Consider the following 25481-nt stretch of genomic DNA (forward strand, 5'->3'; position numbering starts at 1 on the left):
CATGATTAATCTAGAGCTGGATAAGTTAAAATAAGTCCTTATCTAGACTCACAATAGTGAAAGGGCATAAATTTACACAAAAATGAAAATAGTATAAAAGCAACCAGAAAGTAAAAAAAAAATGGTGATAACTACAACACAATGATAGCTGTCAATGAGATTTATCTATAGAAACAATAGAAGTCACAAGATAATGAGACAATATTGTCATTTAGCATATAGAAAAGAATCAATTCCCTGTACTGCTATGCAATCATTCAGGGTGAGAGAAACTTCACTAAATTTTTAAGTCAATGACTGAACATTAACTACTTATAGAACTTCAATTAAAGGATTTTCTGAAAAACACATTTTCTCATCAAGGAAATGGAGTCTGGGAGGAAAAGTCATTAACAGGAAAGGAATACAGACTTTGGTAATGTGGATAGGCTTAGATCATAATAATAATATGACGAATAACATGGAACATAAATTATCAAGTGAGTAGGAAGAGAAAGAAATTAAGCCAGATGGCCTGCTCTCTGTTCACTACTTTTAATGTGGGACACTCAGGATTTTGCAGGTGGGTGACTTGGTCTAATCTTTAAATATGCTGTTAACTACACCACTTGGTAAAGATCCTAAGGGATATGCTAGGAAGATAATCCATATGTCTGGAATATAGAAATGCTCTTATATGGATGCCTCTATTGAATTATTTATTACGGGAAGCAAATTAAGAAATTATAGCTTTATGAGGCAACAACTCCTTAATCATAGTATAAGAAAATAGAAACATTTCATAGAATTGACACATTTCTGCTAAGTAGTTAGTTCTTCAAACCTTAAATTGGAGAGCACATTTATTATGCTGGATTATGGAGGGCCTGTCAGATGTGGTTGGAAAGAACAAAGGATCCATTTTTGATGTTCCAGATCTCTCCCTGATTTGCTTATGAGCCTTGATTGCTCATGTCTCTGAAGGTATTAAGATATGATTAGCATAATAAAGGTAAGATCTCAGATTCATTAAAGTCAGACTTGACAACACAGTCTTTTGCATGAGCAATAACGGGAGGGATTGTTGTAAGATCTGTATGGTCTTACATTTTTAGGGGGAGGATAAAAATATCCATTAATTTTGACTTACAATGTCAAGTATGCATGTTAAGATTGTAAGGGGAAAACATGAAGTAGGAATAGAATACATGATTTTCAAGCCAATAGAGAGAACACAATGAATCAAAACTCAATCCTTTTAAAGGAAGACAAGAATGAAGGGGGAAAGGAACATTGTTAAAAACAAAAGATAAAAAAATAGTGAAAATAAATCTAAATACAAAATAGAATTAACAAGATATTTATTTCACCAGCTTTTAATTTTGAGGGATAAACTTTTATGATTTTTAACCCCTACTAAGCAATATGGTAATCGAAGACTGAAAAAAAAAGAAGAAAACAAAACAATAAAACACAAAAAATAGCTGATGAAATTATATAAGGTTTATTAATATCAACCAAAAGGCAATTAATGCAGAAAACATTATTAAACATAATTGAGCGAATCTGTATTGTTAAAAGGGAGGGATTTTAGTAAGAGCTGTACGGTCTTACATTTTGAGGTGGAGGATAAAAAATATCTGATTCAAATGTATGATATGTCAAGGTCATTGTACTGTCATGTGTAACTAATTAAAACAAATAAAAAATAAAAAATATATAATTAATTTTGACTTATATGGTCAAAATTTTTCTGGGATTATATCACCTTCCTAAACTTGTATGATACAGGTGCTTCTTGATGTACAAGGGGGTTACATCCCAATGAATTCACCACAATTGAGAACATTGGAAGTTAAGATGTATTCAATGCATCTAACCTTCTCAACATCATAGCTTAGCTGCACATCACACTGTACAGCATCAGTGTACCTTCTTGATCTCATGGCCTGCTGGGAGCTGTGACTGGCTGCCACTGCCCAGCATGGAAACAGAGCACTGTACCACATAGCACTAGACAGAAAAAGATAAAAAAAATTAAAGTACATTTTTTACTGAATGTGTATCACTTTTTCATTATGGTGAAGTCCAACATCCCAAGTTTAACCATCACAAGTTTCATACAGAGGACTGTCTGCATAAACCTAATGACTATTTCAATATGTGCAAAATGCAGAACTATAAGGTTATATATATATATATATATATATATATATATATATATATATATATATATAATGGTCATCATTAGAGATTTCAATAAAAGTAAAAAGAAAAGAGTTTTCTAAACATATAGAAGCAGAATACACGTACTAGAGGATAAGAAGATGGAGGGACAGGGTAAATAATAAGAGGGTAGATAATGTGTACCAAAACACAGAGGAGAGAGAAGTAGTCCTAATGTAATATAGCACTGTAGGGCAAGTCTAGTCTACAACAATTAATTAGAAGAGAAGAATTTAAAAGTTTTCAACACATAAGTGATAATATTTAAAGAATGGAAATGTTAATTTCCCTGATTTGATGATTATACATTGTATACATGTAAAACATTACAAAACTGTACTCCATAAATAAGTACAAATATTTTATGTCAATTAAAAAAAGAAAAAATTGCTAAGTCTTTAGATCAGTTGAAACATAATAACCTGGCTCTAATAAACATAAAGGTAAAAGCGATTGCATAATTACTGTACTTACAGTTTATTTTCCATACATTAGCATACTTCTGCCTGAACAAAGTTAACTGGAGTTCTGTGATGAGGGAGAAGGGGGATATATTTGTTGGGTGTTTATTACTAGATTCTACCAATGCTAAAAACAGGCATTTCACAGGAAGAATTTAAATGTGTAATAAACTTCTGAGACAAATTAAAGCTCACTAATAACCAAGAAGAATCTTTAGAATATATTTACTCATGTGCTTTATTTATTTAGTTTAAAATAACAAGAATTTGGAACAACACAGATGTCTATTCACCAAAAATGGACAAGTAAATAATGTATTTAAACAATGGAAAGACCTTCACAGTTAAAATGAATGAATTAAAGGTGTATTCATCACTATTAAAAACTGCTCAAAACAAATTGCTGAGTGGGAAAAAAGTAAATTGTAGGGATGGGGTTGTGGCTGAATGGTAGAACGCTCGCCTAGCACACGCGAGGCTCTGGGTGTGATCCTCAGCACTACATAAAAGTAAATAAATAAAATAAAGGTATTGTGTTCAACTAAAAAATAAATACTAAAAATATTTTTAAAAAGTAATTTTTAAAGAAATGCAAAGAGAATAATACCACGTATGTGAAGTTAAACAAGCTATTTCTTTATAGATATGTCCTATGTGGTAAAATTATTTAAAAAGTCATAGGAATTTTCAATACTAAAGTTAAATTATGGATTAATTCTGGGAAACTGTTTGGGGGCATTATATAGTATGTTTCCACTAAATACATTTTTTTTTTGTACTGGAGATTGAACTCAGGGGCATTTGATCACTGAGCCACACCCCTAACCAGATTTTGTATTTTATTTAGAGACAGGTTTTCACTGAGTTGCTTAGTACCTCACTTTTGCTGAGGCTGGCTTTGAACTTATGATCCTCCTCCCTCAGTCTTCGGAGCCACTGGGATTATAGGTGTGCACTATGACTCCCAGCTACATTTTATTTTTAATGACAGAAGTAGGGCAAAATATTAAGATTTGGCAAACTTGACCATTGTATGCAAATAATTTATTTAATAGTTCTATTTATTTTTAACATCTTTGAAATCATTATATAGAAGGTGAACCAAGGTTTGAGAGTTAAAGAGATTTGCCCAATAATTTAGTTATTGGTCAAATTGAGAACAAGAACACATTACTTTTAAATTCTAATTAATTTCCCATTCTTCTACATCATCACTTTCTAAGGTAACAAGAACACAGTATGTCTTTTCATTCTCAAGTCAAAGTATTCATAATTTAGACAAAAGAATGTAATTTTCCACAAATTTCCCCTGAAGTAGCATGTTCAAGTTTATAGAATTTACATGCTGTCCAAGAACCCCATTGACTTCCCTTTTTCTTCTATGTTCTGATGATCCTCGTTGTGATTGTCAACAATATGGGATGCCATTTACTTTGTTCCAATGGGAATGTCTAGTGGAAGGTATTAATAATTCCCATTGGAAGTTGAACCTTGCCTATTGATTGCTAAATCTCAAAAGCCTCAAATGGTCACTTGGCTAAATCCATGTACTCTTCTAATTTGAAAATGCAAGAGACACCTATATATAACACTACGTGAAAAATGTTAATCTCACATTATAAAAATTGAAGAATTTAGTTTACATTTCTGATATGCATTATAACAGGTAGGTTATCCCTGATAAGGGTATACATCATAAATAGGTGTGTCAATTGCATATGCAGTTTATTTATTATCTTGTACCTTTGAGTGGATTCATAAAAGGAAGAAAAATGTTTTTGATGTAAAAGAAAGTAAGCCACAATGAAGATGTTTATGTTTCTGTGTTTTAGCATACTTGGGAGAATCTGCCAAAAATTCTATAAGATGGTGAGGTATTCTTGGGGAAATTATGAAACATTATGATTGTACTTTGAAAAATCCATTATGACATTTTTGTCCATCATCTAAAAAATGAAATAAGCATACAAATCAAGATTATATATCTTTTTTGTAGAGTAAGGTTATTAAAAAATAATGACAATGTTAAATACCAAGATCAGGGAGTAGGTTTACAGTTATAGTATGTTTGATTCAATAATTTGTTTTACTTTGTATGTAAAAATGGATTAGACAGTAGTTTCAAAATCAGTATCTCCTCATTTTTATCACTTTTTAGTAACTTGGTAATCTAAATATTTTTTACTTCTGATACAACAAACAAATGCTTTTCTCAATGTTTCAATTTAAATAGAATATTTAATTTATTTTTTATTTTCTAGTTAACTATTGGCATTGATTTTAATGATTTAAGTATGGTCTTGCATTATCAATGAGATGAAATATTTTTGTTCCATGTAAATATGGAACTTACGTAAGTTAACCAAGGATTCTGTGCATGAGAAAATTAAAACGTAGAAATATTGAGTCAATGACAGAGATGAGGTAAAATCTATTTGAGGTGAGACACATTTATGGAGAATTTACTCCTGCATATCTTTATACAAAATTCTGAGAATAATGCAAAGAAACACGAAAATTCAAGAAATTCTTAATGTTCTAGGGAAACGATATGTACAAAAAATTCTCTTTTCTTGGGAGTATATAAGCAAAGTTGTACAACACTATTAGGAAACAGAAATTTAAATTTTTGAACCTTTGGGAAGGCTTTGGAGGAGATGGCATCTGTGAAGGATGTAAGATCCTTATGACTTGAAAAATAGAAGTAATATATTAGTAAATATTTAATAGTCTGATTGTGGCTAGGGAATAGGGTATGGTATAGGCAAAACCACATTATATATGCTTGGCTGTCATAGGACTTTAGATTTAATATTTTTTGACTTAAAGAAATAATGGGATGTTATAAGTGTGAGATCAAGGAAAGCTTTTTCCTTATAGTTGCATGATTCAGAAAAAAATTAAAGAAAAAAAAGACTGAACTGAGATGGGAAAGTATAATCTGAGATCTGAAGTAGCTTTTTGATACTCACATCCACAAAATTTTCAGAAACATATTTGAGATACTGGAGTGAGGTGAGGAATGGTGCTGTAATATTAGAGGTTGTCACATGAACTTGGTGATTGACACCACAGAGGTGAATAGAATATCCAAGAACAAGGAGAGAGAGAAAAAGAGAGGATAAAAGTTCCAGGAGATGAATATTTCTTGCACTTAAAAGAAATGCAGAGAGCAAAGGAAAAAAATGTGGAAAATCTAGAGGCTAGAACCTCAGTGAGAAACAGCTTGAGTGGAAAGAGGCAGGGATATGGCATGTGATTTAAATGTTCCTTGAGGAAAACCTGGAGTTGGTTCACTGGTAGGTATAACAAACTTAGCTATTATTACCAGGTCTTAGAGGACATTTGATAAAGTAATTTCCCTGACTGCGGCAGGAAAGTCATAGTTGAGTCTGTTAAAATTCTGAGTAATAGAAAAGAACACAAAGGAAACATGTAGTAGATATTTCTTCAAGAAATTTGGAGGAGAAATTAGGAACAAAAATAAAAGGCGATAGATGAGTTTAGGAGAGGTTTATTTTTTATATTCTTAATTTGTTTTTTATCTGAGCAGCTTGTCAGTGGATTAAAAAGTTTAAGTGACAGATGGAGAGACTAAAAATGCAAGCTGAAGACAGCTTAATTTGGTAGTTCTTAACTGGGGGTTATTATGAACCACAAATGGACATTTAGTAATGCCTAGAGACATTTTTGCTTTAACTTGGGAGAAAGTGTGATTGGTATCTAGTGAGCAGTATGGGAGATGTTACTGGACACCTTACAGTCACAGGACAGTTCTCCATCAGAAGAAATACTCAACCCCTAACATGAGGGTGCCAACGATGAGAAATCCTGACTCAACTGAAGAGTCAATGTCTCAGAGTAGGTGGAAAGATTATAATCAAGAGCATATAATGTAAATGGCGCCATGGATTTCATATCATTCTGAAACAATGTAATGCAGTGTTGTAGTGTGGACACAAGAACAGGGATTCAAATTCTAGCTCAATGACTTCCAGATATGTAACTTTATGAAAGTTATTTACCATCTCTGTAGCTATGACTTATTACTTCAAATAGAATTATTAAGTGTATTTTGTGAATAGTGTTATGGAAAGATTCAATTAATGTAGGCAAAGTGCTTAGAAGAATGACTGACACTGTGCTGCTGTGTAGAAAATGCAAGACACTGTTTTCATTATATGACTTCAAATGCCCACCAACCTTTTAAAACATTTACTAAGGGTTTGGAGATGACTAAACTTGTTTTTCTCCCCTGTAGTTTGGAAGTAATAATGCCTTCACAACAGATTTATTCTAAAGATCATTTGATAAAACAAACATAAATATTGAACATAGTAGATGTTGCCGGGTGAAGTCTCAACAAATCCAAAATTTCTTCTTTTTTTGCCAATTTAAAAATCATGATTTGTAATTCACTAGATATCTGCCTGATTCTTTTAGTTTATATAAATTATGTTCATATAGTAAATATTTTTATTAGATAGAGTTGATCATTTTATATAATGATCATTTTATACATTCCTCTACTTTAGAAGTGGGGGAACAAAATGAGTTCCATATGGAACAAAATGGCAAAATAATTAGCATTCTATTTCAAAATCCATCCCCTCAATTACTGCTTTTATATAATATTATAAACACAGGTTCATTTTCACTAATATATTTATGCATATAGGGATTATTTACTTTTTTGCTCAGTTCTGGAGATCACAATTATGTGTATTTAAAATTTGGGCTTAGTGAAATCCTTCCCTCAATATTCTACATTAAAAGTACATTAAATAGTTCTTTACTTGAAATCCTACAATTGCATATATATCATAAGGGGCCAGAGCAGGATTCTAGAGACACAGCAGCAATTTTGGCTTCTTATATAAAATAAACAGACAGTGGAAGATACTTGTGTTCTTACACAGGGATAGAATTGCATCACACTTAGGTTCCTTGCGATGACTGTTGTCAAGAATGTATTTCAGAGCTAGCACAGTTTACTAAAATAGAGCTTGTTGAAAGTTGTTCTAGCACCTGAACTAGATTTATATAGTAGGAGTGCATCTTTACAGGATACTAAAACAAGAGATACAAATCTGAACTAGTCATTAGTATTATTCTGACATCAAACATAAGTTTTTGAGGAATACAGTAGGTTTATAATCTAATTGTTTTACCTCTCAAAGCTAAAAATTAACCCTAAAAACAATACTATTCCTTTGATCATTATAAGAATGTCTTAAGAAGTTCATGAAGAAAACTTAAGCGTGGGGAACACAAGTGCACTTTATTTTTATAGGCAAAGAAAATGGAATATTTAGAAAATCAAGTTAAAGTGAGTTTTAACTAATTAAAGTAAGCCATGATATGAACTTATGGAATTATTTGAATGATTAATTGACAAACTGTTGGAACTAAAAACCTGGATAATATGTCTACAATAGCATCTCTTTAGTAGGAATTGTCTAAATTGGATATATTCCTGCAACAGCAGTAAGATTAATTTTTGTTGTTATGGGATATTAAAAACAATTTAAAAGATCCATTAAAATATGTGTATCTCTTGGAGAGTTAAAGAGAATCTTGCATTTAAAGACTTATTAAAATGAATGCTGGAAAATGATCATAAGGCCAACAGATCTGAATTGTCTTTGCCATTCTCCCAGGCCTATGGAGATGGGTTTTAAGTTACTGCTCTAGTCATGTTATCACAGATCAGCTCATGAATGAGCTTCTTTACTACTATGTAACACATAGAGACCATTCAGAAACTCTAGGGTTTCTGCCAAGACTGAACAAATTACTAAGCATTATTTAGACATTCTCATAAGCTCCTTTCTACTCTCTCTCTCTCTCTCTCTCTCTCTCTCTCTCTCTCTATATATATATATATATATATATATATATATATATAAAATCATGATCTTTTCAAAATGTTTGTATTTAGCAAATACATATTATATATGAGGTCTCGGACTTCTTCACAATAAATGTTCTTAGTTCATAGTTCTAACCCCTCTTTCTTTCCCCTCCTTTAGGGTCGTTTCAGAGCAGGTCTGCCACCTGGACCCATGGACAAGGCCAATTCTTCAGGAGTCTCTGAATTTGTATTGCTGGGACTTTCTAGTTCTCAAGAACTCCAGCTTTTCTTTTTTGCTTTCTTTTCTGTGTTGTATGTAGTCATTGTGTTAGGAAACCTCCTCATTATCATCACAGTGACTTCTGATACCAGCCTGCACTCCCCCATGTACTTTCTCCTGGGAAACCTTTCCTTCGTTGACATCTGTCAGGCTTCTTTTGCTACACCTAAGATGATTGCAGATTTTCTGAGTGAACACAAGACCATCTCCTTCAATGGCTGCATAGCCCAAATTTTCTTCATTCACCTTTTTACTGGAGGGGAGATGGTACTGCTGGTCTCCATGGCTTATGACAGATATGTGGCCATATGTAAACCTCTACACTACCTGGTCATCATGAGCTGGAGGACATGCATGGTCTTAGTGGTAATCTCCTGGACTGTGGGCTTGGTGCACACATTAAGTCAGTTATCATTTACAGTGAACCTGCCTTTTTGTGGGCCCAATGTGGTGGACAGCTTTTTTTGTGACCTTCCCCGAGTAACCAAGCTTGCCTGCCTGGACTCTTACATCATTGAAATTCTCATTGTGGTCAATAGTGGAATTCTTTCCCTAAGCACTTTTTCTGTCCTAGTCAGCTCTTATGTCATCATTCTTGTCACTGTCTGGTTCAAGTCCTCAGCTGCAATGGCCAAGGCATTTTCCACTCTAGCTGCCCACATCACAGTCGTAATATTATTCTTTGGGCCTTGCATCTTCATCTATGTGTGGCCCTTTACCACCTACCCTGTGGATAAAGTTCTTGCCATATTTTATACTATTTTCACTCCCATCCTAAACCCAATTATATACACATTAAGAAATAGAGATATGAAGTCTGCCATGAGGAAAATTGTGGCTTATTACCTGAGGTCCAAAAAAGTTTCTGAAATACCACTAGTAGTGAGGAATTCCCTTTATTAAGGCAAAACTTCTTCAACTTCTTCAAATAAATAATCTACCAACAGATATTTTTATTGTATTCATATGGCATACCTCTGTAAAGAAACTCAAAGAAAAGAGACACAGAGACAAGGTACAGGGCCAGGGAAGGTGGCAGAGTGGCTCCTTGTCCAAGTGGCCACGTTTATTTATAACAATAAGTTACATTAGATCATTAGTACCATAACCACATTGTTGTTTAGAGTATTGGGTAAGGTTGCTTATTCTGCAGTTACATTTCAGTTACAATATGCAATGTTAGGAGCTTTGTACAGTTCTCAAGAAGATCTATTGTCTAAAATTACTGTTAGGCGGGCAACTCCAGAAGCACTGGAGCTTAGTAAAACATTGTAGTTATCTATCAAACAAGTTCTATTTCCAGGAGCTATGTGCCTAAGATTAAGGTTGAAGCCGTTAAGACTCTGTCATGGAGGACGTTACCATAGCAACTGGGCATCCTATGCCTTTGCACAGAAACTTTCCCAGGCACCAAGCATGCCACAGCCATGAAGTCATCAGGGACCCCAATCCCAAACACAGAACCCCTACATACCTCAACAGTGGGGAAAACAATAAGGAAGATGATACAGAGTATTCGGTAGATGTTAACAAGTCTTTTCCCAGTATCACCTGAGCAAAAGTTGTGTATCTAAACATATGAAAACAAAACTACTCTGTATATTATTACTGGTTGTAGAAATAAAGTACGGCTATTACATGAATAGCATGTATGTATTGACTGATTCTCTTACAAGTAGATATGAAAAAGATGGGGAAAGGGGAAGGGAACCCAATTCTTTGGTGGACACAAATTTAGACATGTATTTATTTATTTTTCTGAAAAGTTTACTAACTTATGTGCCAAAAATCTATATACATGAAGTCTATTTCAGAATATGGACTAAATTTTCCCAAGTTGAGTGGATAGCCAATCTACTGATTTATGATAAATACGTGGACTTAAGTGGAGATTCCTAGGTTATGAAATCCTTTCCCCAACATCAATTACACTTGTATGGTTTTCCAGTAGCTAACAATGCTTTAAAATATAATGTTGCTTAATTATGAGTTTCCATTTCAGACATTACAAGAAGTGGGAATTATCTGATCAATTTTAGGATAATTCCAGTTCCTTTGAATCCCTAACTTGTAGAAGAGAGGAGATGCTAGATAGATGAACCATTTCAACATCAACTTTTTCCATGTGTGATATGAACAGATTTACATCTTTACATGTGGACTAAATAGGAAGTATTTAATGAAAAAAAAAACAGAGTTAAACATACATCTTGTTGGCGATCCAGATTCCATAGCTAGCCCTTTGGCCTTGACCACAGGACTAGCAAGAGATTTGTTAATGCTGATTAGAGATCTCTTTAACTTTACTTGCCCAAATACTTCAATTCCTAAGAAACAAATAGACTAATGTAGATACTAATCTTTCCTTTATACAAGGAATGAAAACATCAGCTTTGTTTTTTGTTTTCTTATCCTTTCAATTCAGTTTTTTTCTGAATCCATCCCTAACAAAATTGTCATAAAATAAAATATTGAGGAAACCTTAATGATCTCCTCTTCTCCCACACCACTTACTTTTGCTCTCTCAATAGCATTCTAGTTCTCCTAAGATTTGATACTTTCTTTTTCTTTAGGGTAAGTGTAGTATAAGAGTAATTAATACCTTAGTATAAATTTGCATTCATTAGATATCATTCTAACAATTTATATTTAATAATTTCTTTCTAATTTTGGAATTCCTTCAAGATCAAGAGACGAGAGTTGGCAGATTGAATATAAAACCAGGGAAGGAAGAGGAGATCTTACTAATGTCCACTGACTTTGGACCATGTAGGCTTCCTAATATTCAGTTCATGAAATGAGGCTGGACTTGTGGTTATTCTCAAATGAAGAAGTAGATACTGTATAATTTTCTCCTTATCAGCCATTTCAATGCTAGCAAAATTACTTGCTCTAAATTGAAACTAAACCTCTTTTCTGGTGTTTCTTTGAAGGGCTACATTAAATCCATTAAATAATGAGAATCAATGTACCAAGAAGTCCAGAAATTATGAAATCTGGTTAGCTATGCTACTATTTATTACTCAGGCACTCATAACATTCTTTGACTTGGTGAACTTTTATTTGACTATCATAGCTGTCCTTCCTAAGAACCAGCACAAACGCACACAAGATTCTATAGCAGTATATTTATGTTATGGTTTGGATATGAGATGTCCCCTGAAAAACCCATATGGCAATACATGAATGTTCAGAGGTGAAATAATTAGATTATGAGAGCTGTAACCTAATCAGTGATTAATCCATTTGATGGGATCATAATTTGAATGGACTATTGGATGGCAACTGTGGGCAGGTGGGCATAGCTGGAGGAAGTAGGTCACTGGGGTGTACCTTTGAAGGATTTATTTTGTGCCTGGCTCCTGGTGCCTACACACTCTGTCACTGCTTCCTATCTACCATGAGCTGAGCAACTTTCCTCCACCATACCTTTCTGCCTTGATTCTGCCACACCTCAGGCCAAAGCAATGGAATTGGCCAACCATGGATTGAGTAATGGCCATTGCTCTAAAACTATGAATAAAAATAAACTTTTCCCTCACTAAGTTTTCTTGTGGGTATTTTGCTCACACTGACAAAGAGCTGACTAACAGTTTGTTAACTTAGAAATGTATCTATTCCTATTACTCAAATTTAAACATAGCTTCAAAAATAATAATTTATTATTACAATTTTTATGTAAAAGTAATATAATAATTTTAGTGAAAATAATGTTAATAAAAGGTATAGGAGTGGGGCTGGGGATGTGGCTCAAGTGGTAGCACACTCTCCTGGCATGCGCAGGGCGCTGGGTTTGATCCTCAGCACCACATAAAAATAAAAAATAAAGATGTTGTGTCCACCGAAAACTAAAAAATAAATATTAAAAAAAATTCTCTCTATCTCTCTCTCTCTAAAAAAAAATTATAGGAGCAATTTTAATTTTTATCATTTGTGCATTTTAATGTGAAGTCATTTTTATTCAGTTTTGAGAAAGATGACATTGTATAGAATGATCCTTGAAATGAAAATGAACATGTTACCTATGATATTAAATTTATTTCAAATTTTATTTTTGTTTAATTCCTGAGATATATGGAAGTATTAAGAAATAGAGTCAGCATTCCCATAGCTAACACTGACAAAGGAGGAAATGTGTGGGTTAAAAAACTCAAAAATTTCCCAGGTCCTTTGAATTTTTTTCACATATCTTGAATTACATTTCTTGAACACAAATAAATTAAATTTGGAAGTTCTAATTTATTTGTATGAATAAGATATTATAACATATTTTCATGAATATTTCATGTTTTATGAAAAAATTATGTTATCCATATTTCAATTAAATACCTTAAAAGAATGTTTAAAAGTCAATCAAGTTTTTCAAGTAATAGAGAAAAAAATCATTTTATTTTTAATACTTGGTAGAATCTCTTAACACAGTAGACATTCTAGGTGCTGTACTTAAATGTCAGTGGAGGCAACTACTTTCTTAGCAATAGACACGATTTCATGATTGTAAAATGAATTTCTACACAATGCATGAAAGGATAAAGAGCAATGGCCATAGTGACTGAAGAGTTTACATTCATTAACAGAATAAGAGAAGTAGATATGTCTCAGAAAGTTACAATTCCTGTATTTAATAGAGAGGATCCCTTCCTCTTTGTTTCTTTTGTCTTTGTTCCTTTTAGTTACACATGAAAGTAGAGTTATTTTGTCATATTTATACAAACATGGAGTACATCTTATTGAAATTAGTATCCCAGTCTTGAGGTTGTACATGATGTAGAGATTCACTGTGGTGTATTCATATATGTACATAGAAAACTTTCATGTCAGATTCATTCTACTTTCCTATTCCTGTCCGCCTCCCCTCCCTCCTTCCCCTTTGTCTAATCTACTGAACTTCTACTCTTCCCCTTTCTCTTCCTTGTTGTGAGTTAGCATCCACACATCAGAGAGAATAGTCAAGCTTTGGTTTTGGGGGAATGGCTTATTTCACTTAGCTTAATAGTATCCAGATCCATCCATTTACCAGAAAAGGCATAAAGTCATTAAATTTTAAGGCTGAGTACACACCACAATTTTCTTTATCCATTCATCTGTTGAAGGGGGCCTTTGTTTCTTGACTAAAAGCTCTTATGAACACATTTTCTCTTCACACCAAATCCACCTTTTGTGATAAGGAAGCTTGACCTGGTAAACCTATCCACTTTGCCAGGTTCATGAAAACATGCTGGATGTATATCACAGTAGGAAGTGGCTTCTTTTTTCTGTCCCAGTGGGTGCTGCTTTTTTTCCTGGTTCCCATACTGCATATGCCAGTGGCTTATGTTCATAGCATTTGCCCTCCAGCAAATTTGTTGCCAGCCTCAGTCTTAAATGTCCTGCTCCACATTTTTGACCAAATAATCTGTAGAGCAACTCTGGTCCATGGCCACGCAGAGAACTTCAGGGGACTATATCCACCACCTCTCCAAACTGTTGTAAAACTCACCTTTGGGAAGCACATCCTCTGCCAAGTTTATTTCTTCCAATAGCTTTAGGTATTCTTTAGAGTTCTTTTACCATGTCTTGGTAGCTAAGAACCTATTACCAGCTAAAAATTCTTTATATTGAGTGTTCTTTGTTCAAATTACCATTTTTGGTTCTATCTCCTGATTGAACAAATACAGATAACTTTTAAGCATTTTGAAATATTGAAAAAACAGCAGCATCTAAAAACATCTCATGAAATACAACAAATATAATAATGAAAACTAGGAGTTGGCTGGATGTAGACATGACAGTATTTCATTTACATAACACCAAAGTGAAAGTTATCTATGGCACACTTCAAAAATAGAAGAAATAAACCATTTATGAAGTGGATAGTATATTTGTTCAACTGAATGTTTAAAATTTCTTTGCTCCAAGCTGGCATGAAAACTGACATAAAATAAAGTTGAAATGACTATTGAGATATTTTGGAAGAGGAACAGAAGCTTTGTCATGGAGAAGAAATGAAAGAAAGCATCTTGAAATACTTGAAGAACAGTCATGCTGAACTAGAAATAGCTTTCCTTTGTGAACCACGGGTGGTAGAACTGTTCAATATATTGAACTCTCTTGTGACGTGTGAGCTCCTTATGGTTGGAAGAACATACCTTGAGGCTGCGTGATCATCTGTAAGATTGTGTGACTGCTTATTAACAGAAAATTAGTGGTTGAAAAATTGCTGAGAGTCAGTTAAAATCAGGTAAACTTTTTCTTTTATGTATGTATGTGGGTGTGTATGTATCCACAACTTCCTAAAAGAAACTTTTCCATTCCTGGAAAAATCAGTTGCAAAACTTAATTGCTCCCATTGCAGGGTGACCCAGATCTCTAAAGGGTGATTTCTTACTTCCCCAGTGAAATCAATTTCCTGGAATGAGGACACAAGGCTTTATATTGCATTGTGGTAGGATATGGTAATTATATGGCCCAGGGCTGGAGGAGCAAAGCCCTTTCAACCTCAGGGCAGGCCCTAAGAGGCTTGCTGCTACGAATCTCAGTGCAAGTTAAAATGCATGAGTCAAGATTTTAGTACGAGTATTTTCAGTATGAAGACCCATGGTAGAAAGTGAAAAGCTTTCAAATAAACTGGGGAAACCATATTTGGAAAAAAAAATAAAGAAGGAGTGAAAGAAACCATTAAAGTGTAAGTACTGCACATACATTATGAACATATTATGGGACTAGACAAATAATAGATAAACTCTCTTCTAGATGCAAATCAGCAGCTAGAAGATAACAAAGGAAAAACTATTGTTGTCTCAGGCAAACTGGAAACTCCATTTGGAAGGGGCAAGTTCTCAGTCTCAGTCATACCTGTCTGTATGACTCTCCTACTATGCTGGGGTTGTGTTGTGTTGATGGGAACAGGATCAGAATCTGATTTCAGAGATGGGTAGTATGTTATGGCCATTATGTATTCCTTCTCGGCCCCTTTTAATGCTTTCTATTCAGAGAACATTTAGCTATTAGTTTATACGTATTTGCTTACAAATATTTATCAACTCTCAAAATTTGCCTTTAATGTAAAAAAGGAATAGCTACACAAAGCAGAGTAAGGATCTATAGTGTATGCATTATTGCCTTTGCTTCTAGTCTTGCAGTAAATCAAGTGTTTTAAGTTAAAATAAGGAGAAGAAAAATTATGCATACTTATGGTTTCTGAGTTCTTTTGATACCTTTTAGAAGTGGATACTAATGTAACATCAGTTTTTGTCTACCTAACTTAGTCTTAAACCAAGAATGAGGAAATTCTCTTATAATGTTGTCTGGGATCTGAAAACACTTCTATATCTGAGGTACAGCATCAATGAGAAAGTGAATGATTCATTAATGGAGAAATTTCTAGGTGCACTTTTAATAATCTCAGGAATTTTCAGTGACTTTCATAAACTTTGTTTCTAAAACATAACTGCCTCTGCACTTAAAATTTTAGAGATGAAATGGCTTTAGAACTATTATCTATTTTCTACCTAAGCTCAGTAACAGCTAGTAAGTGGCAAAAATATTCTTTTTTGGGGGGTGGGGGGGCGGTACTGGGGATTAAACTCAGGGGCACTCAACCACTGAGCCACATCCCCAGACCTATTTTGTATTTTATTTAGAGAGAGAGTGTCACTGAGTTGCTTATTGCCTTAATTTGCGGAGATTGACTTTGAACTTGGGATCCTCCTGCCTCAGCCTCCTGAGCCACTGGGATTACAGTATGTGCAGATGTGCCTGGCCAAGTGTATTCTTCTTTACTAGTGGGAAACTATCTTAATTATTACAAGAATATAAAACATAATATTGCCCCTCATCTATTCTACTTGAATTAAGAAATTATAAGAAGTTAGTGTGGAGATGATTTTGTAGTTGTTTCTTATATTTTGAAAAATGAAGACTGACAAACATTATCATTTATTGGATTTGGAAAGATGGGATTTGTAGGAAATTTGTTTATTTTTAGAAAGTATTTCAGAGATGGTTTCTGAAAAATGTGTAATCACTAACTTTAACACACAAACATAATGCTTCATCTCTTTTTCTTTTCTTCTCTTCCTTTTGCTTGTTTCTTTATTCTTCCTCTTTCCGCCCTGTCTGTCCCTCTCCCCTCCATCCTCTTTTTTCTCTTTTTCCCTCTGTTTCTCTCCCCTCAACCTCCATATAAATGCCTGTTTTGCTCCTCCCTGAAATGCACAAGGGAAATTGCCATTTCACATTTTTGAAAGAAAGCTGAGCAAGATAATGGAACTGTTTCTTTTTTTTTTTTTTCATTACAGAAGTTAGAAACAGATTTAATGACCACTGTTTTGTCATGTAAGATTTAGCTTCATTTCTTCAAAAATTTCTCTCAGTCTACCATAGAAGTCCTTATTCTGAGTATGCAACTTACTGATTGTGAAAAATAAGAATATTTGCTAGTCTAATCTTGTCTGTATCTCAGTATCTTCAACTGTAAACTATATGTGAATGGCAGCTACTTTGCTATGTTAATATGGAGATTAAATGTGTAAATACATACAGTATGCTTAAGTGAGTCCCTAAAATATAGGAAGTGCTATTGAAGTTATTTTTGTTATCACTATTATTATATAGAACACATTTATAAAAATTCCTGAAATAGAAGTGTGTACAAAATATTGTATGGTTCATTAAAATATGAATCCTATCACAAAATAAAAAATCTTATCTGGATTATCTTTTTCTGAAATTGCGATCATTTATCATTATTATTACAAAGCATAATAATGTATCAGTAGTAGTAGTTTCAAAATATATCTGCATATTCTGTAACAGGAATAATGCTTTGCTTATCACCTGGTTCTGAGCTCTCTATGAAATTGCAATGTTATCCTAATTCATTATTATAGTATTTAACAAGGTTTACAGAGCAGATTAGACGTTATAAGCATTTCCTTTGTGGTATCAAAAACTACCTTTTAAAATTGACAATTGTGACTCTTCTGAAACTTTTGTAGTCTTAGAAATGGGAAAATTATTTCCTTTTCAGTCTTTTTTGCCTCCTTCTTTCCCATAATAAAGACATTATTAGATATTCCAGCATTAACCCAAATTTTCTATAAGGAGGTAAGAATCACATTTTCTCATGATGGAAGTTTGTGCATAGGTCAGTTCATGCCTCATAAGTCTCTTTGTATACTTGGGTAACTTAAGTTTCTAAATTATTCATAAAACTTGATATTATAAAAAAGCAAGATGGAAGCCCCTGAAAGGGTAGGATTTAGTATTTCAACATTAAGGTTAATTAAGGTTAAAATTCATAATGAAGATTCACAAATAGTTCAAACATTTTTAAAATTGGCTTATTCCTGTTAACAGATACAATTTTTGCTTTTTAAAAAATTAAATATTTATTATTTAGTTATACCTAAGATATTTGGTCCCAGAAAACCACTGAAGAATATGAAATGCAGAGCTTTGATCAGTATATGGACAAATAAATATCAACTGTTTACTGTTGGATACAAAGAATGGAAGTCAAAATGTTTCCTGAACCTCTGCAGGAAGACTGTAGGGTTTTCTTCTAGGACTGAGTTATCACATGTGTTAACCTAAACATTAAAAAAAATGAAAAGGCAATTTACACATTACTTAGCTTTTCTTTTTTTGAGAATTTATTATGTGTTCAAAATGTACTATGTAAAGTTACATGAGTCATTTTCAAAAAGACTATTTCTGAAAGGCATTGTAGGTTTTGAAAAATTCAAATTTTCAGGTATGTATGTAAAAAGAAAAGAATAAGATTAGAGACGGGAAACACATTGGTGGTCATTGGTTCATTTGTAATTAATTAGTCACTATGTGACAGAACATGAATTTTGATTAATTATTTTTAAAAAAGGACCTTCATAAAAACTTCCTGAACATCACCATTATCATTGACTCTTTTTCCCATAATATGGCACTTATCTCTATTAAATTCCTTTAAACAGTGTCAAGCACTGTATTTTTCTCAATTTCAGGAACCTTAATCTAGTCCATTTGGCTTTTCATTGAAGGTTAAATGGAGCCACAATTTAATTTTTTTTTCTTCATGGCATGTCCTCTCCTATAGCCAGACCATTCAGCTGATGGGTTGTCTTTCATACAATGAGTATTTCACACTTATTATCTTCATTCCTATTATTCTTCTGTCTGAAATGGCTTCCCCTTCGTTTTTGACTAGCAAATTTGAAAAACATTCAAACTTTCAAAATTTCTAAGAATTTTTATTTGAGCTAAAACTTTTCCTATCATTTAGATATCATTCATCTTACTAATATCTATGGTATTAGGGTATTACTCATATTTAGATTCTGATTTGATATTTCATTTTGTAAAATGTATATCTTCTTTTTCTTTTTCACACTCCTCCAACTTTCCATATCAATCATGAGTATTAAATATTAGTACATTAATACTTTTGTATATATTTCATTAAATTAAATTAATTTTAAAGTGTAACATATTTATTTTGTGTAGGGACTAGGTATATTATGTCAATCAGAATGATATCTTCCTAATTTCCTTTTCTTTAGGTACCTATAGACTGGATACATGGCTCACACTAATGAATCAATAGTGTCTGAGTTTGTGCTTCTGGGACTTTCTAATTCTTGGGAACTTCAGCTTTTCTTTTTTGCCATCTTCTCTACAGTCTATGTGACATCAGTATTAGGCAATGTCATGATTATTATTGTCATTTTCTCTGACTCCAACTTGAACTCTCCTATGTACTTTCTGCTCAGTAACCTTTCTTTCATTGATATCTGCCAATCAAACTTTGCCACCCCCAAGATGCTTATGGACTTTTTCATTGAGCACAAGACTATCTCCTTTGAGGGGTGCATGGCCCAGATATTCCTTCTTCATAGTTTTGTTGGGAGTGAGATGATGTTGCTTGTAGCTATGGCATATGACAGATTTCTAGCTATTTGTAAGCCCCTGCACTATAATACAATTATGAACCAAAGGCTATGTATAATTTTTGTGTCTGTTTCCTGGGCAGTGGGTATTCTTCATTCTGTGAGCCATTTAGTTTTTACAGTGGACCTGCCATTCTGTGGCCCCAATGAGGTAGACAGCTTCTTTTGTGACCTTCCTCTGGTGATCAAGCTGGCTTGCATGGATACATATGGAATGGAAGTTATGACCCTGACTAACAGTGGCCTGATATCTTTGAGCTGTTTTCTGGCTTTAATTATATCCTACACTGTCATTTTGATCACAGTCCGGCATCATTCCTCCAGTGGGTCATCTAAGGCCCTTTCTACGTTAACTGCCCACATCACAGTAGTAATTCTTTTCTTTGGACCTTGTATTTATTTCTACATATGGCCTTTTAGCAGACTTTCAGTGGATAAGTACCTTTCTGTCTTCTACACTGTTTGTACACCCTTGTTGAATCCTATCATCTACTCTCTGAGGAATGAAGATGTTAAATCAGCCATGCGGAAGTTGAGAAACCGTCATGTAAACTCCAGGAAGAACTAAGATTTCCAAAAGGGAGCCTGATCTTGAATTAGAATGAGTTTCCTGTGGATCCCAGCACCATATCAACTGTCTTTGTTAGTGTTATTGAGTTATAGAAATGACCTTGTGTCTTAAATGCAAGGACTACTTAAAACCAGTTTATGGTTCTATTTAAATATCATTTTAGCCATTTTTAATTTTGTATAATTCTCAAGTATAAATTGTCTTGAAAATATTTGCTGTTTTAAAATATTTTGTAAGGAATTTTGATATTCTAATATGTATTAAGTATTTATGTTACTAAACTAGTAACTTTTTTCAATTAAACAAATATTTTTATATCTCAGAATCAAAAATAATTGAATTCCTGACATCTTTTCTCAGCTTATTTATAACATTATCACATATATTGTTATGGTAGAAAAAATGCCCTATTTTACAATAAGAAGCTCACTTTTCTTGTACATTGATTATTTTGGTTATTTATACTCTACTTACACATTTGTTTACTTATAATATCTTTACTGCTTTATTATCATAAAATTTTTATTTTCTTGTACTTTTTTTATGTTTCTACTTATTATAAAACATTTTCTAGGTAGTTGTTGCCATTACCAACATATGCGTCTCTATTGCAAGTCTACTTGTTTTTATAATAGAATAAATTGATTATAAGGAATTTTATATTATTCACAGAATGTTGTAAACATTTGAAGTTATTTACAAATATGACAAGTGTTAAATATATAAATTCAAATAAAAAGTTAATTCCATTTGTATCTAAAACATACAAATACACAAAGTAACACTGATTATTTGCAATACAGAACCAAATCTATTCTTACATATTTCTTTGAAAATAGAAGGAAAATAAAATTGATGTGCATCTAATAATAAAGATGAAAAGCATCTATCAAGTATTGTTTGATATCTTAGCTAACAAATTTCCTATTTATTCTCCCACTGAAATTTTCATTTTAAAAAAAAGAATTTGGATCATATTAGGTGCATTTTAACAATGGAAAATGGAACTGTTTATCAAAAAACAGAAAACCTGCAATTGTTATCACTCCAAACTCAATATTTTATTTATATTCTAAGTGGTTATGTGCATAGGTATTAACTCTGTATGCTAAATGTCATTGCAAGCAGAATTTTAGTGTAGAGACACAGGCTTGTTGAACCATCAAACTATAACTTTGGAATTTTGGACAACTTCATTTGTACAATGCCAAATATGGTAATGATCTCTTAAACTTGACTTTCTGTTGTATATTTTGTATGGTGCTGAAAATATTCTTGCATATACAATAAACATGAAAGCAGTCATAAAATTGTTGGTAGTGTTTTTATTCCCTATTTCCTGCTCATGAGAGGCATTGACTATACAAATTTATTTCACTGCTTGATTCTTTGCATTTTCATATAAAAGATTAAGTAGTTAATAACTATTTCATAGGAACTACAAGAGGCAAGAAGATGTATTTGAAATAACACAGAGTAGAAAACACTACACAAATAGTTGTAGTGCTCTTACTTTTGAACAAGTAGTTCTGTAGATGTCTAAACAGGTAATCAATTCTCTGTAGACAGGATTTTGCCATTTCTGCTATCAACTGAACTACATTCCTGATGCATGTACACACTCCCTCTGACTGTTTTCCCTTCCCATTGTATTAAAATGTATAGCTTTAAAGTTAGAATTTTGCAGTGTTCATTTATTAGCATCAATTTGGATTTCAATATTTGTGCAGTACATTGATTTCTAGGACTGCCATAACAAATTTCCACAAAATGGGTGGCTTAAAACAACAGAAACTTATTATCCTATAATTCTGGAGGCTGGAAGTATAATAGCATGGTGTTAACAGAGTTGGTTTTTTTCTGGAGTACTGAGGTAAAAAATAGTCCTGTGATAGTCTTATGATTTTATGTGTCACCTTGACTGGGTTGAAAGTTGCCCATCGAGATGGCTAAACATTACATTTGTGCCTGTGAGGGTGTCTCCAGAAGAGATTACCTGTGAATCAGTAGATAGAGTGAGGAAGATCTGTCCTCACCAATGTAGGAAGATATCCAGGTAGAGTAAAAAGACTAATGAAGGGCAAATTCTCTCTCCATGAGCTGGGACCTCTATCTTCTCCTGTTCTTGACATCGGTGCTCTTGATTCTTGTGCCTTCTGGTTCTGGGGACACATACATTATTTACCTGCTACTCTTGTACTCTTCATTTTTTAAATAAAATCTGTATTCCTTGCATGCTTCATAATATGAAGTTCATATGCATTTAGAAATAAAAGATATTTAAAATATAGAAAAATTGGAGGAGAAAAAAATGTATCATTATAAGGACCTCATCATATTATATGACAACATATAAAATATTATATAAAATAATATTGTATGTTCAATAATATAATGTCATAATGAAATATGTAATAATGTACTAATCATTGTATATTATGTATTACAATGGTTTTAAAATATAACATACTATTACATACTATGTATATATGTACCCAATATATATTACCATATATATATATACTATTATATATTATTAATGTAATGTTTTAATAATATATATATGATTATTTAGTAATCATATTATATAATGATATAAATGTAATCTGCTAGTAATAATGGCATAATATATAATGTATAATCAATAATCATATTAATACAGATTATTATTTTATAGATTATTATTTCATATATTATAGACTACACCATTTTATATTTTTAATTATATAATGATTATTATATATAATACAAATATAAAAATGATTATTTATACTATTATGTGTAGAGTATTAAAAGTTAAAGTTGTACTTTGCAAACCACAGGACAACTACTAAACATACAAGCAAATAAAAACCAAAGATAACTAAAAACCCAAGATAGAATTCAAATAGTTATTTAACAAAGACTCAGTCCCCAGGAGAAACAAAAAACAAACAAGACAAATAAAACATGAAGATCAAGAAGGTAGTTTCAAACCCAGATAGACTGAATATCCTATTAAGTGGCAATAGTAAATACACCAGTTAACAGAGATTAATTGACTGGCTAAAAGAGCATTGCTCAGCTATATATTGTCAACTAGTAATCCACTTTAAATACATAGATCTTGATAGCATATAAATAAAAGGACATAAAAATAAATTTTATGCATTAATCTTGTAATACTTCAGATTATAAAAAAACTGGATCCAAATAAATTTATCACAAATTCTTTATTCCTAATTGGAAATTACACACATGGATAATATGACAAAATTTTTTTGATGAGGAAATTGTAAACAAAGATACTTATTGACTTTAAAAATAATTATAGATTCATGAAGATACAGGTTTAAAATATCAAAATGATATTCATTCTTCCATTTAGGATAATAAGGCTTATTATAGGCCTATGGTTCTGGAAAAAAAAAAGACAAACAAGATGTCATAAGCACCTATTGAAAGATATGGGATTATTGTGGAAGCAAGAGGGAGAGCATGGGTCTTGTTCCCCATAGTTAAGGACCTTGGCATGGTGAGCTGGCAGCCTGTGCTTTTCTCTTGGGGGCATTTGTTGATTGTTTCCATGGCAGATCTGGGCTCTGCATGGCAAATTTTCTCAGGCACCAAACTAAGGAGATTTGATGGTTTCTTGGAAATTCAGAGCTAACATTTAGAACTCATGAGACTTCAGGGACAGAATTTTTTTCGGGATTTGCCAGTGTGAGAGGCCATGTGAATACATAAATTCTCCTTAAAAAGATATGGAAACCTGTACCTACATGAGGGGAGAAAACCAGGGTACATGTACTCTTGCCAAAATGAAAATTAACTTATATATAGCAAGTTGGATTGTAGCTTTTGGCTGCTCTACTTGTTGGCAGAGGAAATGGAGAACCTTTTCAGATAAAGACTAGCCTTATTTGAAGGCTGATATAAAACATCTACAAATAGCCTTCATTAATATCACCATGAAAATATACCCCATGATTGAGAATGAGACAAGGATACACTGTTACCTCCATTCCTCTTCAGTGTGCTGAAAATTCTAGGGAATTTCATGAGGCAAGAATAGAAATAGAATATATAAAAGTAGATAATATTAGAAAGCCAATGTGTGTGTGTGTGTGTGTATATATATATATATATATATATATATATATATATATATATATAGAGAGAGAGAGAGAGAGAGAGAGAGAGAAAATATTGTAAACTATTAAAATTAGTGCATTTAACAATGTTATTTAATAATGATATTTTTTCCTAAATTGACCAATAGACAATGCAATCTCAATCAAAATTCTCATACTACCTTAAGCAAATTGTTGTTAACACCTACATAAAATGCATAAAGACAGACTATCCAAGGAAATTTTGAAGGCAAACAGATATCCTTTTTTTCAAGATTTCTAATGTTAAGATTAAATATTAAGATTTTTTGGTATTGGTTAAGAAAATAGAAATATGCTAATGAAACTTACTAGAGATTCTGGCAACAAAAAGCACACAGAGTCACCAGATTTTTGCAAAGAAGGGGTAAAATTACGGTGTGTGATCAACTGCATTTCTACATTAAATTAACAATTTGGTTTTAACTGCATGCACTTCATTAAATTAATTTAAAATAATATTTACTTTATGTAAGTTGGAAAAAATAAAGCTCTTGAAAGATATTGGAGAATGTTTTCACAGACTTTGTATAGGTAATGATTTCTTAAATATGATACCAATTACTTTAAACTTAAAAGAAAATATGTGCCATCAAGGAAATGCAAGTCAGAACCACAGAGATGACACATCATTCTAGTTACAATGGTTATTATAAACATAAAAATAATAAATGTTGGTGATCATGTGGGAAAAAAGAATTCTTATTCACTTTTGATGGGAATGTAAATTAGAACTCTATAGAGAAAAATATGGAGGTTCTTCCAAAAAATAATATACAGATGCCATATAATGCAGTTATTCCACTGCTGGCATCTATCTATCCAAAGGAAATGAAATCAGCATACAAAAGTGATACCTGCACAGCCATTCTGATTGAGGCACTGTTCACAATAACTAAGATATGAAATCAGGGAGGTCCCCATCAATACCTGAATGAATAAAGAAAATCTGGCATATATTTACAATTGAGTATTATTCAGCCATGAAGAAGAATTGAATCATGTCTCCTGCTGGGAAATGGATGGAACTGGAG

The 25481-nt window shown here is 32.7% G+C and overlaps 2 protein-coding genes across 2 annotated transcripts; both read left to right on the forward strand.

Annotated features, from left to right (window-relative positions):
- Window positions 1–8731: 8731 nt before the first annotated feature.
- LOC308646066 (olfactory receptor 4K5) lies at window positions 8732–9703 on the forward strand (the record flags this gene model as incomplete). The annotated part of the gene is made up of 1 exon (XM_081288604.1): window positions 8732–9703. The coding sequence occupies one exon, from the start codon at window positions 8732–8734 to the stop codon at window positions 9701–9703; it is 972 nt and encodes a 323-aa protein (XP_081144730.1).
- A 9654-nt stretch (window positions 9704–19357) lies between these two features.
- Window positions 19358–20293, forward strand: LOC308646074 (olfactory receptor 4K1; the record flags this gene model as incomplete). Its single annotated transcript, XM_081288611.1, has 1 exon — window positions 19358–20293. One exon carries the CDS (start codon window positions 19358–19360, stop codon window positions 20291–20293), a length of 936 nt encoding a protein of 311 aa, XP_081144737.1.
- Window positions 20294–25481: the final 5188 nt, after the last annotated feature.

Source organism: Spermophilus citellus (genome assembly GCF_964194105.1).
Source record: "Spermophilus citellus genome assembly, chromosome: 4".
Taxonomy (NCBI): Eukaryota; Metazoa; Chordata; class Mammalia; order Rodentia; family Sciuridae; genus Spermophilus; species Spermophilus citellus.